General features: G+C 43.3%; 1 protein-coding gene across 5 annotated transcripts; it reads right to left on the bottom strand.

The window, feature by feature from the left end:
• Positions 1 to 848: 848 nt before the first annotated feature.
• LOC108644477 lies at positions 849 to 16,892 on the bottom strand. Of its 5 annotated transcripts, none has more exons than XM_031906210.1 (10): positions 16,542 to 16,892; positions 10,620 to 10,667; positions 9,719 to 9,751; positions 7,830 to 8,245; positions 7,230 to 7,295; positions 5,997 to 6,065; positions 3,658 to 3,930; positions 3,059 to 3,233; positions 2,957 to 2,986; positions 849 to 1,859 (listed from the first exon to the last, which is right to left on the bottom strand). In XM_031906210.1, the coding sequence occupies exons 1-10, from the start codon at positions 16,637 to 16,639 to the stop codon at positions 1,712 to 1,714; spliced, it is 1,356 nt and encodes a 451-aa protein (XP_031762070.1). In that variant the 5' UTR covers positions 16,640 to 16,892; the 3' UTR covers positions 849 to 1,711. The 5 variants fall into 5 exon arrangements, with proteins under 5 accessions (XP_031762070.1, XP_031762071.1, XP_031762072.1 ...); XM_031906211.1 differs by having other exon boundaries at positions 7,230 to 7,292; XM_031906212.1 differs by having other exon boundaries at positions 7,836 to 8,245.
• Between the last annotated feature and the right edge of the window lie 1,054 nt (positions 16,893 to 17,946).

Below are 17,946 nucleotides of genomic sequence, written 5' to 3'. Positions count from 1 at the left end.
ATTGATGTTAAAATATTATTTTACTGTTGCTTATCAATTATTTTGTGCCCTGTCCTATGTACCATGATGGGTGGTGGAGATAGGGCTGCATTGCTAGCCATTAACCAACTGTTACTTACCCCAGCCAAGTGGAAGGCATGTAAGAGAATGCCCAGTCTGTGCCACTCTGATACCCATAATGAAGCGCTAGTAACTTGCCATACAAAAGTGTATTAGTAGTACTCACAGTGACTCTTCACATCTCCCAGTAGGTATCAGAATAGCACTCAATAGTAAGAAATCCAAGTCCGGCTTGGGACTCCTCCAGTTACATGGGAGTAGGAGAAACAATAGGTTAGCTGAAAGCAGTTCTAATGTTTAGCGCTGGCTCCTTCTGAAAGCTCAGACTCAGACACACTTTACTGCTGCGCTGCAAGTTGGAGTGATATCCCCCCCCTCCCCCCCAGCAGCCGATCAGCAGAACAGTGGGAAGGGGGCAAGATAGCAGCTCCCAGTAGGTATCAGAATAGCACTCAATAGTAAGAAATCCAAGTCCGGCTTGGGACTCCTCCAGTTACATGGGAGTAGGAGAAACAATAGGTTAGCTGAAAGCAGTTCTAATGAGTAGCGCTGGCTGAAAGCTCAGACTCAGGCACAAGGCACTGAGATGGCGCCTACACGCCAATATTACAGCTACAAATACATTTGTTGGTACAAGAATAAAAGGTTAAATGGCAGACGGAATTATTTGCTGTGTAACAGTGTCATTTAGAAATAAAAAGTGTCCCATAAATATCATTACAGTATTATAACTTACATAAAGGATGATGAGCAGATAAGTCGTCCAGTAAGAAAAAAAGTGACCCAAAGAAACTTTAATGCAAAAGATTTTACTTTCAGGTAAAAGCAGAATTCTTCCCCCCCCCGAGTTTGAGATGTTCCAAAGAAAGAACCAATAGGAATCTAACACAGCATCTTATCCTATAGTAACACTGCTGGCTAATAACTATAGTCTATATCTATGATTGGTTAATAAGTTTCACATGATATCGCTCTGTATTAATATAAAACATAGTGAGTAAAATACTAATCTTATCAAATATATAAAGCATAATAATAGGTACTGCATGAAGATCTAGGTACTTCCACCCCAGAGAGAAGGTGGCGCATTTATAAATGAGGCACAGGGCAAAATACAAAGAACCCAGTAGGGTGTGCAAAGTATTTACCCCATTGCTTAGGAATTGCCACCCCACAAGCATCTAACATAATACCCCTTGTAGTAAGCGGTGCATATTCAGGACTAGGTAATGCTCCACGAATTGCCCAAGTCAACATGTAGGTTTTCCATTGCCAGGCCGAACTGAGACGGAACATATCTAGTAGAAGTAAATCTAGAACAGCTGGACTTGCTGAGACGGAACGTATCTAGTAGAAGTAAATCTAGAACAGCTGGACTTGCTGAGATGGAACATATCTAGTAGAAGTAAATCTAGAACAGCTGGACTTGCTGAGATGGAACATATCTAGTAGAAGTAAATCTAGAACAGCTGGACTTGCTGAGATGGAAAATATGCTATTAAAAAACATAGAGGAAAGGAGATTTCATAATCTGCATAGGAAGACTTTCTTTCCTGTTAGGATATAGAGGTGATATGAAATTCATATGTTGGGTGCTGAGAAACACTGGGTTTTGAGTAACGGAACCAGGCAGCACCCGTGCATGGCCCTGCTATAGATCCGCCCTGGTTCCACTGCACTTTCTTATGAGATAACTCCAGGCCGAGACTCCTCCATCTTCTTTTTTTGCTTCTAGGTCTCCCATTTCAATGTCCTTGGTTGGTACGCGTCCATTAATCTCATACTCGGAGCGTTCCACACTGAAAACATAATAGAGACAACTTGCTATATACTGTACATATATATATATATAATATACAGTTTGGTCATTTCCCTATGGGACCAAACTGTAAATTATATCCTTATAAACTGTGAGTAGTGATGTCATCGGTTATTATTGGTGCTTAGTGATGTCATCAGTTATAAGAGGCACGTATCTAGAGCGCAACAGTGTGGGGGGGGGATGCTGGGCAAGTATTTCTTCTACCCCTAGTCCATACACTTGTCCCCCTCACATTTTACGTACACGTCAGTTTTTTTTTTTGTCGCTTGGTGAATTTTTTCTGGGGCGAATTTTTGTACCCCTTTCGCGAAAAAATCTGCCGATGGCTAAACACAGAAATTTGCCGCAAATGGCCACTGTCAAATTGTTTTGCAGAACTTCTGTAAAAGGTGTAGTTGTGTGAAAAAAAAGTCGTGTGTCGCACGTGACCCACATTTCACAAATTTTTCACCAATTTTGTGAACTTTTTCGCAGTTTCAAGGATTTTTGGCGAGGCAAAATGGGACAGATTCGCTCATCACTAGTTTTCACCAAAGGGAGTAAAGAGAATTATTAATAATCGTCTTCAATTACCGCGTAATGAAAGCAGCGCCCCCCCAATTGTTGCCCAGGAACGGACTGGGGGGTGCAAGTCCCACCAGGGCTTCTGCCCCCAATGGCCCCGTCGCCTTCACCCACCCCCTGCAGAGGCCCCCAACACCCTCCGATCCCCTCCCCTGAGCACTCCTAAAAGAAACTTACCTGCAGTGAATCAGGGGAGGGAGACAGCAGATAACGGGAGCACCCTGGGGGAGGATCGGATCTGGGCCGCCGGGGCCTACCAGGTTTTTTCCCGGTACCCTGGCGGCCCAGTCCTAGTTCTGGCCCTGGGAACCCCAAAATCTGATACAAGTGAATAAGGTTTGTGTAGGTTTCCTTTAGCCAAATATTGGGCTCAAATTCTCTTTTTTTACTATATACTCTTTATACTACAGAGTCTGTGATAGGCTACAAGTGATATTCCATAAGGTGAGTACAGATAGTCTAGTTCATGGGAATGTGTACGGAACCGTTTATCGGAACCCCCATACTCACCGCCCAGTATGTGTTCCTTGTGATGTGTTCCTGCCGGAAAGAGAAAGTACAAATGAATCCTGGGTCAGTACAAATCAGCTCATAGGAAAGTGCTTTACTTACCCTTTACTGAGTTTCTTATATGCAAAGTATACTAGCAGCGCCATCCCGATGGCTCCAAAGACTCCTATTGGTGTAAATATTGCAGCCCAGTTGGTAGCGCTTGTTTCAGTCGTCATATTTAAAGGTTGAATCAACCCACTAGTAGCAATGTTAGAGTTCTCAATGTTGCAAAGCCCTGAAATAAAGAAGAATTTGGCGATAGTTTAATCATAAAGTCATAAAACTTTCCCCCAAATCCCCATTAAAATGCAAGAAATCCCCCAATGAGAATCCCAGCTGATGTGAGTAAATCCGGCTCCCTGTTCTCTGTTCCTGCAATTGGAGTTGGGAGCAATAAGCACAGTTTCCCAGCACTGAACAAGTCTGTCCCTTTATCCCCATGTCTGATTCCTGTGCCATATAATGACGGGAAAAATGCCATCATTATCTCTATATGTAAGGTACCAGCAAGGGGCCTGACACAGTGCTGGGAATCAGCATTCTCATTGGTCACTTCTCTTGCACTTACACTCACATTGTTGCTCAGTAGAATTCCCATTGGGGAATTTCCTTGCTTCTATCAAGTGGCGATACTTTTCCTTTAGTAAACATCTTATTACCTATAAATAAGGAGTGTGCAAACCGCCCAAAGCGCCCTTTGCCATATTCCAAAATCAAAGTTCCATCCTCTATATCAGTTGTTTTCAACAGCAAACAAGTGTCGTTAGTGAGAGTCACAATGGAGTTCCGGGTACAGTTTGTAGTGTTCTTGGACTTTATCAGTGTAAAATGGCAGTATTTTCTCTCCGGTCCTGTTGTGATGGAGAGATAGCCGTCCCACAGCTGTTCCCCATTGGTACAGAACAAGTACTGGTGGCATTTGCCAACAGAGGCTGCATTGGGCAGAAGAATAGAGACTTTTAGTTTATTTATCAGTACTGTTGGCGTGAATTCCCATGGAAAAATGTTATTATATTCCAGAAAAACATTGTTAAATCCAGGATGTGGTAGGGATTCATAGAAGACACCAATGTGTAAATATATATATATATATATAGCATGTAACCCCTTCTTGGCTGTAACCAAGCCAACAGCACGGCTAGTGTAGGTGTTAGAGCATGGGGTACATGTAACTCAATCCTTCAGCATGGGCCTTCGCTAAGTGAAAGTGGCCAAACGGAGCTATAGTGTAGTGCAGGGATCCCCAACCTTTTTTACCCGTGAACCACATTTAGGTGTAAAAACACTTGGGGAGCAACACGAGCATGAAACATGTACCTGGGGGTGCCAAATAAGGACTGTTATTGGCTATTTGGTAGCCCCTATGTGGACTGGCAGCCTATAGGAGACTCTGTTTGGCAGTACACCTGGTTTTATGCCTCCAAAACTTGCCCCCAAGCCAAGAATAAGCTTCTACTTTGAGGCCCCTGGGAGCAACATCCAAAGGGTTGGAGAGCAACATGTTGCTCATGAGCCACTGGTTGGGGACCACTGGTGTAGTGCAACTACCACCCACTGTTTTCATTGTTTATCAAAACAGGTCATTTATTTGATAACATGTCTTTGTGGCTCCCAACATGTAGGGAAAACCATACAAATTTTGGAACATGCTTCAGCTCTAGAAAGAGGAGATACTAGATCTGCAGTAGCCAAACATATTATAGAAAAGCATGATGGGAGAGCACATTTTACCTTTCAAATAACTGATAAGCCAAATTTCCAAGTTAGGAAGGGAGATATGGATAGGAGACTCTCAAAAAGAGAGGTTTTTTGGATCTTCAAGTTTAAACTCCCTTGATACTAAAGGGGCATGAATAGGGAATGGGAATTGTCCTGTTTCTATTGAAAACAATTTTTTCCTCCTTAAGTCTCATTATCCTTCTCGCTATTTTTCGGTCTCCTTGTGACTATTAATACAATAATTATTTGTTATCCTTCATTATGGTTTTGTTTTGGTTTTATATATTTTTGTACTGTATTTCTTGTTATTAAAGAAAGGGTTAATATGCTCTTATGTAATTGCGGTTAATCAGTATGGGGGTTTAAAAACCCCTCCCTGTCAGGGACTTATGATGCTTCTGAGGAAGTGGCGGGAGGCCGCGAAACGCGTTAAGCGTTAGGTCCCATGGGATATACACGTGCTTTTTATTGCTCAATTTTATTCTTTACTCTCGTGGTGCTCCGCTATATTTTTTCTGTGTAAACTACAACCCTCTGTAGCTGTGTGCGGCGCAGAGTAACAAATGGGCGCCAGAAGGTTCTTGCAGTTGAACCATAGGATTGGTTTATTGTCAGAGACAATCGATATGCAGGGTTATTGCAATATACTCACACAGAGGAGATATCAGGCAATTGCGCACAAGGTAGAAAAATATGGTGTCCACCCGTATAGCCCACCTCAGCCGAGGGTGGGGAAATTAAGGACCACCAACCAGCACGGCCTCCCTGTGGGGAGTAGCCTGGCCCAGTATCTGTATCCTCAGGGTGCCCCTTAGCAGCCAAGGATCCCTCACTGCCGACTATGGATCAGGGATAGGAACTGATACCTGCGTCTTAACGCCCTAAGGAACCAGTGCCTGTAGGGTACAGATACTTAGCTATGAGGCTAGTAACGTGTTTAAGCCACTGATCTGACCTAACCTAATCTGCAGGCCTAAAAATGAGATTATACACCACCAGAAGATTCTGAGCTGGGGACCAGTAGATTTTTAAAAATATGTGCTTATTAGATCCAGAATCCAGCAACAGTAATCTCTTTCCCAGTAGTGGGAAGTTTTGCAGTGCCCGACGCAATTCTCTACGTTAGAACCTGCATCATCTGTATCACGCCCTAGCAACTGGAAAGCAGTTTAAATTCTAAGCCTGAGAGCTGCAGGACCAAAAATAAATAAATAACCAAATACTGAACCAATTACTTCATTATTGGCTCACTCTGTGCTTTACGGTACATGGAACTTACATTGGGTCACCTGTGGGTTCATGGTAGTTATTTGTGTCCCCGGCAGCACATTCTCTGGCAATTCACTTGCTGAAACAAAAGGCAAATGAATAAGAAGATAAACGATTGTAATTGTATTACAGATTAGTGCTAGCTTGGTCACCAGTGTCAGACTGGCCCACTGGCATACCAGGAAAACTCCCGGTAGGCCCAGGTGTCAGTGGGCCCTCTTGCTTCTAACCATTCGGCTTAGAGACTAGGAAAGGAAAGAGGTTGGGTGAGAAAAGGAGAAATAATAGTTTGAAGTGTGGGCCCATGGTCTAAGGCAGGGATCCCCAAGCTTTTGGTTACCAGTGAGTCACATTCAAATGTAAAAAAGGGTTGGGGAGCAACACAAGCATAAAAAAATGTTCCTATGGAACAATAAGGGCTGTGATTGGCCATTTGGTAGCTCCTATGTCAGTGATCCCCAACCTGTGGCTTGTGAGCAACTTGTTGCTCCCCAACCCCTTAGATGTTGCTCTCAGTGGCCTCAAAGCAGGGGCTTATTTTTGAATACCTGGTTTGGAGGCAAGTTTTGGTTGCATAAAAACCAAGTATAATGCCAGTAGTTTGCCAGTCCAAATAGGGGCTATAAAGTAGCCAATTATAGCTCTTATTGGCACCCCAGGAACCTTTTTCATACCTGTGGCTCACAGGTATAAAAGGTTGGGGATCCCTGCCCTATGTGGACTGGCAGCCTACAGAAGGCTCTGTTTGGCAGTACATCTGGTTCTTATGCAACCAAAACTTGTCTCCAAGCCAGGAACTCAAAAGTAGCATCTTCTTTAAGAACAAAGAGCAACACCCAAGGGGTTGGTGAGCAACATGTTGCCCCCGAGACACTGCTTGGGGATCACTGGTCTGAGGTTTTCTGGAGGGGCCCTGGCATCCCAGCCCAACACTGCTGGCCACATACACACTGAGATACACTGGATTGGGCCTGACCAGCCTGATTGCTAGATATCCTGATAGTTGGTCTCAGGGTCGGACTGGGCCGCCGGGACACCGGGAATAATCCCTTACCTGCGCTCCGACCCTGGTTGGTCTTTGCTATGTTGCAACCCCCAGTACCCACTACCGGATATGTTTTTATTACTGAGTCTCACACTCCCTTTTATTTCAGTATCTGTTCGTGTTGGTAGGGGTGCACTAGCCTTGCGTTTATAATAATAATATTTGTGCCCTGTATTGTTCCCGGGATTTGTTACTTACAGAGGGCGCCGCTGATGAGTAGAAAGCCAATCACTGCAGTTGCAATCCATGCTCCCCCAGCCACTGCTGAAGAAGGAAAGACATTAAAGGACCAGTAACCCAACAATAACACGTTTGCTTCACTTGACAAACCGCTATTTCTTCCCTGTATGTGTAAAGTGTTTTCTTTGAAGCAGAAGAATCGATTGTGTTTAATGGAGACGACCAGTACATAGTCATGGCCTGCCCCAAATAACCCTTTATAATAAAACTGCAATTATCTTTAATCAATAATGTCTTATAGAGAACGATCAGACCAAGTGATCTCTAGGTGTAAATGCAGTCGGAGCGTGTTGATGTCTGTATTAGTGGGTTCGTAGATACACAGCTACTGGATACTTATGTCTTAACATCATAAAACATTTCAGCATAAACCAAATCACATGGGTTGCTAAAAGAAGTTTTGAGGTTATTAAATGGAAAATCCCTTTTGCACAAAGCACTAAACGTTGGCTTTGCCTTGGACTCTCCCTTTCTAAGAGCAGCGATGATGACTTGGCGAACCCACAACCCTTGGGTAAAAGCCATATTCTTACTATTCTGCGGAGGAAAAAACATAACTGTTACCTGGTTTCGGCAGTTGTACCATCCCCATTAGCAGCTGTGCCATCCCCATAAGCACCGGGCCCAGGATCTCGTATACAGAATGTGATGGAGGAACCTTGGTCTCCCTCAGCTCCTTCACTGAGCTCTGCTGCTTCTTCTTCCTCCTCTTTTTTTGCTTTGGCTTCTTTATTTCTTCCTCCAGTATTAAAGGCTCATGGTTTGTGGTTGTTTCTGGTGAAGATGATGCTGAGACCTCATCCTCCAGGCCATACTCTTCCTCCTGGGCCTCAGGCTGCATTTCTATTGGCTGGGGCACTGGCTCTTTCTGAATATTCTCCTCCTCCGTAGGCTCCTCCTGAGTGGCTTCTGGGACTTCTTTGTCCGATGGATCCACCCAGGTCTTGTCATTATCACATTTCCTAGGTACAGAGCTGCAAAATCATAAACTAATAAGCATTTTTGTGTAGTCTTGATTGAGTCTTGTCACACAGGCCAGACATACATGACCAGACATACATGAGTACATAGAACATGCATAAGTAGGATAAGATAAGATAAGTACATAATGGCCAGGCCAGTCTTGCTTTATACTTCGTTATACAAAGAATTTTGGAAAGCTTTATCAATGTATAGGCAATATCATGACTTGTAGGTGGGTACAATGCCATTTGGGGGGGGGGCATGGGGTTTACCCTAGTTTTCTATAAAAGGAAGAGGAGCATATTGTTTCTCTTGGATTTCGCTTATGGAAGAGGGTAGCTATAACTCCAGAGGCCTCGGTGGAGAAATTGCCTTAATAATAACTGATCCCTGGGGCAAGAGAAGAGCTCAGTAGAATAAGGAAGACTAGACTCCAAGTATAAGGAATAGCTAGAGGGGATCTAGGTGCTAAGAGAAGTCACTCAATGAATATGATGGAGTGGGGTTAAATAAGTGAGCAGTCTGGAGCTGCTGTGAATGTTGAATGGGTTATAGCATTAATGGTATGCTTAACCATTATAAAGGCTCATGTATATACATTGTGAACTGGTTAATTCCCCAAGGGAGTGAGGGGCTCAGACTGAGAACTGAAACCGGTGTGACAGGGTCTGTACCTGCGTGGGAGGGTCTGTGCCTGTGTGGGAGGGTCTGTGCCTGTGTGGGAGGGTCTGTGCCTGTGTGGGAGGGTCTGTGCCTGTGTGGGAGGGTCTGTGCCTGTGTGGGAGGGTCTGTGCCTGTGTGGGAGGGTCTGTGCCTGTGTGGGAGGGTCTGTGCCTGTGTGGGAGGGTCTGTGGCTGCATGGGAGGGTCTGTGCCGGTGTGGGAGGGCCTGTGCCGGTGTGGGAGGGTCTGTACCTGTGTGGGAGGGTCTGTGCCTGTGTGGGAGGGTCTGTACCTGTGTGGGAGGGTCTGTGCCTGTGTGGGAGGGTCTGTGCCTGTGTGGGAGGGTCTGTGCCTGTGTGGGAGGGTCTGTGCCTGTGTGGGAGGGTCTGTGCCTGTGTGGGAGGGTCTGTGGCTGCATGGGAGGGTCTGTGCCGGTGTGGGAGGGCCTGTGCCAGTGTGGGAGGGTCTGTACCTGTGTGGGAGGGTCTGTGCCGGCGTGGGACTTGTGTTCTTGGGTTTAGCCAGAAATCCCAGTAGGGGATCGGTAACAGGGAGGGAAAGCACCTTATGTGTTAGTTAGAGCCCAAGTGTGGCAATGGTTTTGTTTTGTTTATAATAGACCACAGTCTATTACTGTACATAATAAATGGACTATGTGCAATATGTGTATGTCAACTGCCACGGTTTTTTTTTTTTACCCACAATGCCGTTTTCTCCCCAGAATTTCTGCATAATTGCAAAACTAAATGCTCCCTGCCTTTTATACCTATTGTATCTGTACCTTTTCATTGGAACCAGAATCTGTATCCATCCCTACTGTACCTGCTCTCTGGGATACTGAGAGGGACGTCTGGGCTGTAAAAACAAAATAAGACGAATTATGAGCAACATGATGGGTCACACAATATAAATACAATGCAGTAAATGCCTGATGCACTATGGGTAAGAGTTAATGCCTGATGCACTATGGGTAAGAGTTAATGCCTGATGCATTATGGGTAGGAATGACACCCTGATATCTCTGATATACACAGGCGGCACCTTCAGGAGAGAGAATTCTTTTCAAGGAACATTCATGACGCAATGGGGAATTTTCTTTTGTTGCACTGCTTTGTGCAGAATGTATTAGGCAAACAAACCACTCAAAATACCTTTATTGTTGGTTTACGAGTAAATAGTGGAAATGACTATTACCTGGTAGACCCAATCTATAAGCCTCGCTATGTGCCATTACTGTATTGATTGGCACCTCTTTTTTAGAGCCACAAACTGGAGGAAAGTGAACCCCGGAAATGTTCCAGTTTACAATTGTGTAGGAGTAGCTCAGTAGGACCAATAGTTTCCGCACTGTGACCCCTGTATTGGCATCAAACCCCTCAATAACTCATGTAAAGTCACACAAATAAATGAGGGACGGGCACCTAATGATACGGTATATTGGCACAACCGACCTCTGACCCATGGCCATACAGTCAGCCAATCACAGTCGGCTTTATTGCCTATGCTGGGTATGCTGTAAAATTATAGTAAAGTGACTTATAAAACAATATATACTGTATCTTAATCCCACAGCTGTGATGGCCAATAATATTCATACTGGGTTAAATATAAATACAACTATTGTGTTGCAGCCAGCAGCAATATCGTATTATTGTTCTTTTTTCCTATTTGTGTCTTAATTTATCTTACCCCCCCAACCCCTGAATCCAAAAAGATCATTTACCTGGTTTCCTGCACCGGTGCCTTCAGAATCTTTGTCCTTTTGCCAAGTCTGAAAAAATTCAGGCAATATTAAAGAATTTAGTGATACAAACTCTCTAAAGCCAGATCTCTAAAGGCAACATGATGTTTCCATATTTTATACGCACGGATTCCTCTGTTTGCTGGTTACACAATGAGCTTTGTGTGCGCAGCCTGATTGTGCTTTAATAGCTCTCCTGTTTCTCTAACAATAAAAGAGCAACACGTGTGGCATACAGTGTATTGACCTAATATATATATATATATATAGAATAGTTTACAGTTTGGTCATTCTATGGAATCAAATAGTAAATTATATCCTTATAAACGGTGCTAAGTGATGTCATCAGTTATAGGCTGTCGTTCTATAGGAAAGGCTAATAAGGAGTTAATCTCAATACCTTCAGTTGTCTCAATAGTGCCCTTAAGTCTCCCCATATTTCTCCTGTTCAGAAGATCAGAAGCCAAACAGGATGAAAAAACGCTGAGCTGTGTAAAGAAAGTTCCCATAATGCCTCACTCCTGCACAGACACCCAGACCAAGTGAACATGCTCAGTTAGTAAGGCTATGAGTCAGCTTTCTGCTGATTGGCTCAGATCCACATTCCTAAGGGGGGGGGAGGGAGTTCTTAGCATTCTTGAGGGAGGGGGGAGCAGGAGAGAGCAGGAAGCTGAAAGCTGCGTGTCTGTGGCACAGGAAAACAGACACAAGAAATCTTTTGATAGAGGACTCAGTGCAGCGTTTCTGTGAGTGCTTATGGCTGTAGTTACATAGATCTTCTCCTTTAACCTCTAGAGGGCATTTTTCTGAATACATGTTTTGTCTGCTAGTTTAATAATGTTACTTTCGCTAAACTACATTACCCAACAAGCTCTGCTGTACTAATATAGTATATCTACCTCTATTATTCATTTGTGTTTTTACTCTTTAACCTCTAGAGGGCAGTTTACTGAATATATTTTCGTCTGCTAGTTTAATAATGTTACTTAAATCAATTGTGTAGCATTTTTAAATAAGTTGTTATATATTTTAATGTTATATACTGTAAAATGTATAAAAGTAATTTTTTTTAATTTTTTCTTTTCTAGATGGCATTGATTAAGAATGATGGCATACATGAATACATTGATGAACAAAAGACATGTATAGGGGATCAGAGAACTCTTTCCCCTGTTTCTCTGTCTGTGACATCATTCTGCCCGGCCACAGATTGGGGAGGAACCCGATTGGTTGGATGCCCCAGTGCACTGTTGGGAGAGAGGAGGCATGTCTAGGTTTGGAGCCAAAAATCAGGGGCGGGCCCAGCAGATGATAAAGGGAGCCCCTGTTGGTTTGCCAGCTTTTGGAAGAGAGATCCAGAGTGAGTAGCCAGTACCACTTACTATTGTCTTCAGACTGCAAAGAGAAAAGCCTGCTGGACTGCCAGTGATTACAAAGTCCTCTGTGGAATCTCTGTGTGTATCCCCTGGTGGTGAGAGCAGGTACTGCTTGCTTGCCTTCTACGTGGGAGCAGCCACCTTTCCAAAGGGGAAGGGACTCTGGGGCAGGTAACGCTACCTGGGGGGAATTAACAGCTCTTGGGAAAGGGACTGAACTAAATTAGAGGGTTGGGGTCTATCCGGATCCAAGTTGGGACTGGGCACCTAAAGGGACTGTGCCAGGAGTGGATAGACTGCACGGGTTCCTCAGGGCCGGATAATCAGTTATCCATAAAGTTGTTTTTATTCTACTTAAACGGTTATATAAAGTTATCCTTGCTGCAAAGTGTGTGCTAATTATTTTTCCTTGTGGAAATCCCCTTGAGGTGTGCTCCTCAGTGTCCACTAGGGGGAGGCACTGCGCTAAGTTCCCAGTTTCTTTTACATTGCCTAAGCAAGTATACAGCCCAAAGAGGTGAGTGTGCCAAGAAAGGGTTACATCATGAGAACATGAGATTATTATGGGATCAAGAATGTGAATGAATGTGGTTTTATTGGTGAGTCCGACTTGATTGATTACTGTAGCTCTGTCTTTCATCACAAGAATAAACATTCATGCCAATATATTTGTAAAGACCGTGCAGACACCAATTATGCACCTAGATGTCCTACTTGTCGTGTGTTTCGATGCTCTAGGCGATGTTTAGAGGTGCGCAGACAGCAGGCCCACATTGACAAAGGGGTGTGTAAGCTATTTTGTCACTTGTGTCATCGGTATGTAGAAAAAAAACAATCGGCACAAATGCAAAGGTCTCAAATTATCAGTGTTATCATTTGTGTTACATTCCAATCTTTGTAAGAGAGACGGTGAGTGGAATCCGCCATTGGGTGATTACTTGGGTGAATTAACTAGTGAGTTGCCAACTGCAGTTGTTGATGATTTGATGGAGAGTGCTAGTGAAAATATGGAGGTTGAAAAGACATTCAGCAAGTATCCACACCACAGAAATCTCAGTATTATGTACCTAGTACAGAATGTTTTTTTTGCCAAGGTAAAAAAAGTAGAACGATTAATTTAAACACTAAATACATGGTTTCGTTTAAAAATCCACGTGACCAATGACAGATAACCACACCAGCGAGACGGATGTACCCTGGTAAAACACCTTTTGACAGGTGATGTTTTATTGTTTTTGAACAATGTACATAAGGGAAAGGTAAAAAAGGAAAAACAAAGGAAAAGAAGAAAGTAACGTAAAAAGTACAGGCCTGCGGTAAAGTAAATTACATATTGCAGTTTGGTTATGGCAAAATAAAATGATAAAATAAACTTGGTTGGTATAACAGTGATCACAATTGTTCAGCTTGTGTTTGTTCAGTTATAGTCTTATACGTAGTATAAGTGTATTAGGAATAAGTGTCAGTTACCTCTGGGGTCTAATTGGAAGGTTGAGGTCATCAGTACGTGCAATTGGGGTGTCACATTTTATGTCAAGGAGCCTTGTCCCCTAGGCCTGCCTCCCACCATGGCCTCCACATTCTTTCAAATTTCTTTTTGGAACCTCTGGCGGGACTTAATGTGGCCATACACGTAAAGATCTGCTTGCCTGGCGAGGTTGGGAAGCAAGCGGATATTCTCCAGATATCCCCACCTAGGGGTGGGTGATATCGGGGGAATTTAGGCTAATTCTGTCGTTCTGTCTGGGGCCAAACGATCGAATTATAGCGACTGTTAAGGGCGCAGCCGGTTCGGGGACCGTATCAAAGAGCCAATGCGGTCCACGATCCGATTGAATTTTTTAACCTGACCGATCGGACAGGCCCGTCATTGCTGCCCCTACACGGGCCGATAAGCTGCCAAATCGGTCCAAGAGACCCATATCTTCAGCTAGAATTGGCCCGTGTATGGCCACCTTTAGACAAGTTACAGCACCCGACATACACCAGGCAAACACAGAGCCGAGATTGCTGAAATGTTGCATAGATCAGACTTACCAGATGATGTAAACAAGTTACATGTTAAACAAGAAGCTAAAGGAAAAGTCTACCCTAACCCTTTTAACATGACCATGATCTTCTTCAGGACACCCACAAAGTAATAATCCTAATAACACTGATTGAGGTGATTATAATCACTATATAATAATATAGTAATATAATCACTATTACTATATAAGTAATATATTTAGGAAAAGTGCTGAACTGTTGCTAAGTAAAATGTTACAAGATGTTGAGAAGACCTATAAAATTAGTTTCGCACAACAATAAAATACATTTGTGTTTATCTTTATAGAGGGTTTTTAGCATTGTTTTTCTATATAAGTTTATATATATAAGTATATATAAGTTTTTTTAGCATTGGCCATTCTGTAACATACTGAATGTTAAGAACAAATAAGAAAAAAATAATTGAAAAAGTGCTTAGAAGAGAACTTTACATTTTTTTAAGCAGCACATTACTGGAAATCAGCTGGATATTTACTCCCCCCCCCCCCCGCTCTGCCCGTGCTTCAGCCTCCCACACACCCTTTCTCCTTCCCCCCCCCCACCAATCTTCACCCCCAGCGATAGTGATGCAAGGTTACTATGACTCACTGGCCAGATATGGTTTGTTTTTAAGAGCCACTGCCTCCTCCAAGTACTAAGACGATATTGTTAATATTCTATACTATAAAGATTAAGTCTATTGCCTAGATATTCATCAGCAGCGAACAGAGAAAAGATCATATCCTATATATGTATAATTGACCCCCTGTTATCTCTATATCAGGGATCCCCAACCTTTTATACCCGTGAGCCACATTCAAGTGGAAAAAAGTGTTGGGGAGCAACACAAGCATGAAAAAGGTTCCTGGAGGTGCCAATGAGAGCTATCATTGGCTATTTGATAGCCCATATGTAGACTGGCAGGCTATAGAAGGCTCTGTTTGGCATTATACTTGTTTTTATTGGCTCCAAAACTTGCCTCCTTTACCAGAAATTCAAAAATGAGCACCTGGTTTGAGGCCACTGGGAGCAACATCTAAGGGGTTGGGGAGCAACATGTTGCTCGCGAGCTACTGGTTGGGGAACACTGCTCTATATAAACACCAAACCACTGTAACCCAACCAGTTTATCTGTTATTTGCTGTGTAAACCCGAGCCCTACGGCCCTATAGGGAACTTATTTACATCCCTGATTCCTTTTCAGCTTGTGTCGTTCTATATAAAAAAAAAAATATATATATATATTAAATGGACGGACTGTTATTGGAATTAGCTCTAGTGTTGGGTGCCAGTGCTTTGAGAGTTCTCTACCGGCTTATTGTGGCAAATAGTCTGTTCAGCCCTGTGATAGCTGCGCCTCACAGAAATGCCATACTCTGTATGCACACAACTGATAATGACATTATTATTATATATGTATGTATGTATATCTTTATTTATAAAGTGCTACTTATGCTGTACAGTAGAATACATTAATACAAACAGGGGGTTATTAAGATAATAATACAAAGTATTACAATAAAGACAAATAAATTCAAGATACACTTGCAATAAGTTAAGAGTCAAAGATATTATATTGTAATACTGATTTACACAAGGGTATTGGTGAGGGTGGGGGTCAGTATTGCACTAATATGAGGGGAGACAACTGCACATCATTTGCAGCAGGACCCAGAAGTCCCTTTAGATTGTAAGCTCCTATGAGCAGAGCCCTCCGGTCACTATGCAATCTCTACTGCGGGTGTGTGTGCTGCAGAGGTGGCATTGTCTGTACAGGATTAAATTGTTATGCCGCGTGTTTGTGCCCCCCCCCCCCCCAATCTGGCACTACAGGAATTAGCATGGTGCTATATGAAATATAATATTAAGCTTCTCCATTGGGTACATGGATGGCACATTAAGGGGACATATTAAACAGGCCAACATGCATTAAAGGGGCAGTACCCCCCCCCCATTGTTCAACATGAGTGCAATGAATAGGACTTGTGCTGAACAAACTTTGTTCCTATTGTTTTAATCATAAAAAATCATAGAGAATTAGATTCCCAGTATAAAACCCACCTCCCCCTTTGTTGTGACTGTTTCGTTAGCAGGAGACCGTTATGCAGGGGGGATTATCTAGGAATCTAATTATCTGCCTTGCAAGGACCAAACATAGAGGATCTTTAATTTCCCTGTTGCTCTGCATGTTTGTTCAGCAGAATTCTTAATTCTTTTGAGTTGCAACAGGAGAGAGCGGAGGGAAAGGCCTACAGCCTCTCTGTGGGACCTGCCTAACTGCCAGCTAATGAGCTAATCCAAGGCAAAAATGCCTATCTGCAGCCTCTCCGAATCATGTGATGGGGGAGGAATAGTCCCTCCGTCTCCTTGTACCCAAGTCACACATTAGGGTTTTTTCTATTAAATTACACTTCACATTTCTCTGCATTCCCCCAGAATATAGCAAAGCTTATTTTTGGTGCCAGTTTCCCTTTAAAAGAGATGAGAACCCCAGACTTACCTGAGCGGTCGGGGGGTGATGCCCAAAGAAGGGCAATAGATATAAACCAATGGTGGTGTTCTTTTCTTCCTCAGGCTCATGTTCTTTCCTTGTACCATAAATAAGGAGTAAGGAAATGTCTGTGCCAATGTTAGTGGCGGCTCTGCTCTGGCTGTGGGTGCCCCAGGCTGTGCCCAGCACCTAAGTGCCAACCAGGCTCCTCTCTAGCCTTATTCCACTGTCTCCATTACTGTCAACTTTCTGAATGTCTGTAGAATAATCCTGCACTGCTGCTGCTGGGGGTGAATGAGCTGCCGGGAACAGAATTGTGTCTGGCTGCTGTTTTGGCACCGGCTGCTGTTCTGTTTCCTTGTGTCTGGAGCAATGAATGAGCTGTGACTGTATATAAACCCCACAGAGCAGGGCGGGGACAGTAAGTGGTGCCACTTATTGGCCAACCCTGTGTGCTTGTTAAAGAGATATTGACACCTGAAATGAAAACTTTTTTACATGTATCATAACATAATCACCCTATGTAGCTTAACTCTGAGGTAAAGAAGTTAATAGGGAAAAAAAGGAAAGCTTTTAAGAAATATAAGTCAGAGGGGACAGTAGCTGCGTTTAATGAATATAAACATCAATCCGGAAGGCAAAGATAGAAAATGAGGAGCGCATCGCGGCCGAGGCCAAGACTAACCCCAAAAAGTTTTTTAAGTATATTAATAGTAAAAAGATGCAGGTTGAGGGTGTGGCCCCATTGAGTTATAATAACAATATGGTTACAGCGGGTACAGAAAAGGCAGATGTGCTTAACCAGTTCTTTTCTTCTGTGTATACAGTAGGGGGAGCCAGTGGGACAAGTCCCACCCAATAGCTGCACTGTTGCCTCAGCTCCAACTACACAGTGGTTGGCACAGGATATGGTGCTTAAAGGGTTACACACGATAAATGTAAACAAGGCACCTGGGCCAGATGGAATACACCCTCGGGTACTGAGAGAGCTAGGGGCAGAATTGCAGTGGCCCTTGTTTCTGATATTCTCAGACTCGCTCTCATCAGGTATGGTACCTAGGGATTGGAAGAAGGCCAATGTCATTCCTATATTTAAAAAGGGAGTAAGATCTCAGCCTGGCAATTATAGGCCTGTAAGTTTGACATCCATGGTGGGCAAGTTATTTGAAGGCTTGTTAAGGGATCACATTCAAAATTATGTAGTGGAGAATGCCTTATGAGCAGTAATCAGCATGGCTTTATGAAGGACAGGTCATGTCAGACCAATTTAATTGCTTTTTATGATGAGGTAAGTAAGAAGCTGGACAGTGGGGGGCAGTAGATATCATCTATTTGGATTTTGCCAAAGCATTTGATACCGTTCCCCACAAACGACTGCTTTCTAAGCTAAGGTCTATTGGTCTTAGTGAAGCCG

The sequence above is a fragment of the Xenopus tropicalis genome, chromosome 7 (assembly GCF_000004195.4).
Source record: "Xenopus tropicalis strain Nigerian chromosome 7, UCB_Xtro_10.0, whole genome shotgun sequence".
Taxonomy (NCBI): Eukaryota; Metazoa; Chordata; class Amphibia; order Anura; family Pipidae; genus Xenopus; species Xenopus tropicalis.
This window is presented reverse-complemented; position numbering and strand designations above follow the sequence as displayed.

What these genes read in the sequence shown, in the direction of transcription:
- LOC108644477 (XM_031906210.1), bottom strand. Translation starts at nt 16,639, where the DNA reads ATGGTACAAGGAAAGAACATGAGCCTGAGGAAGAAAAGAACACCACCA. An exon ending in TGCACACTCCTTATTTATAG is followed by an intron (nt 3,234 to 3,657) that starts GTAATAAGATGT and finishes TCTTTATTTCAG; the next exon opens with GGCTTTGCAACATTGAGAAC. An exon ending in TATAAGAAACTCAGTAAAGG is followed by an intron (nt 2,987 to 3,058) that starts GTAAGTAAAGCA and finishes TCTTTCCGGCAG; the next exon opens with GAACACATCACAAGGAACAC.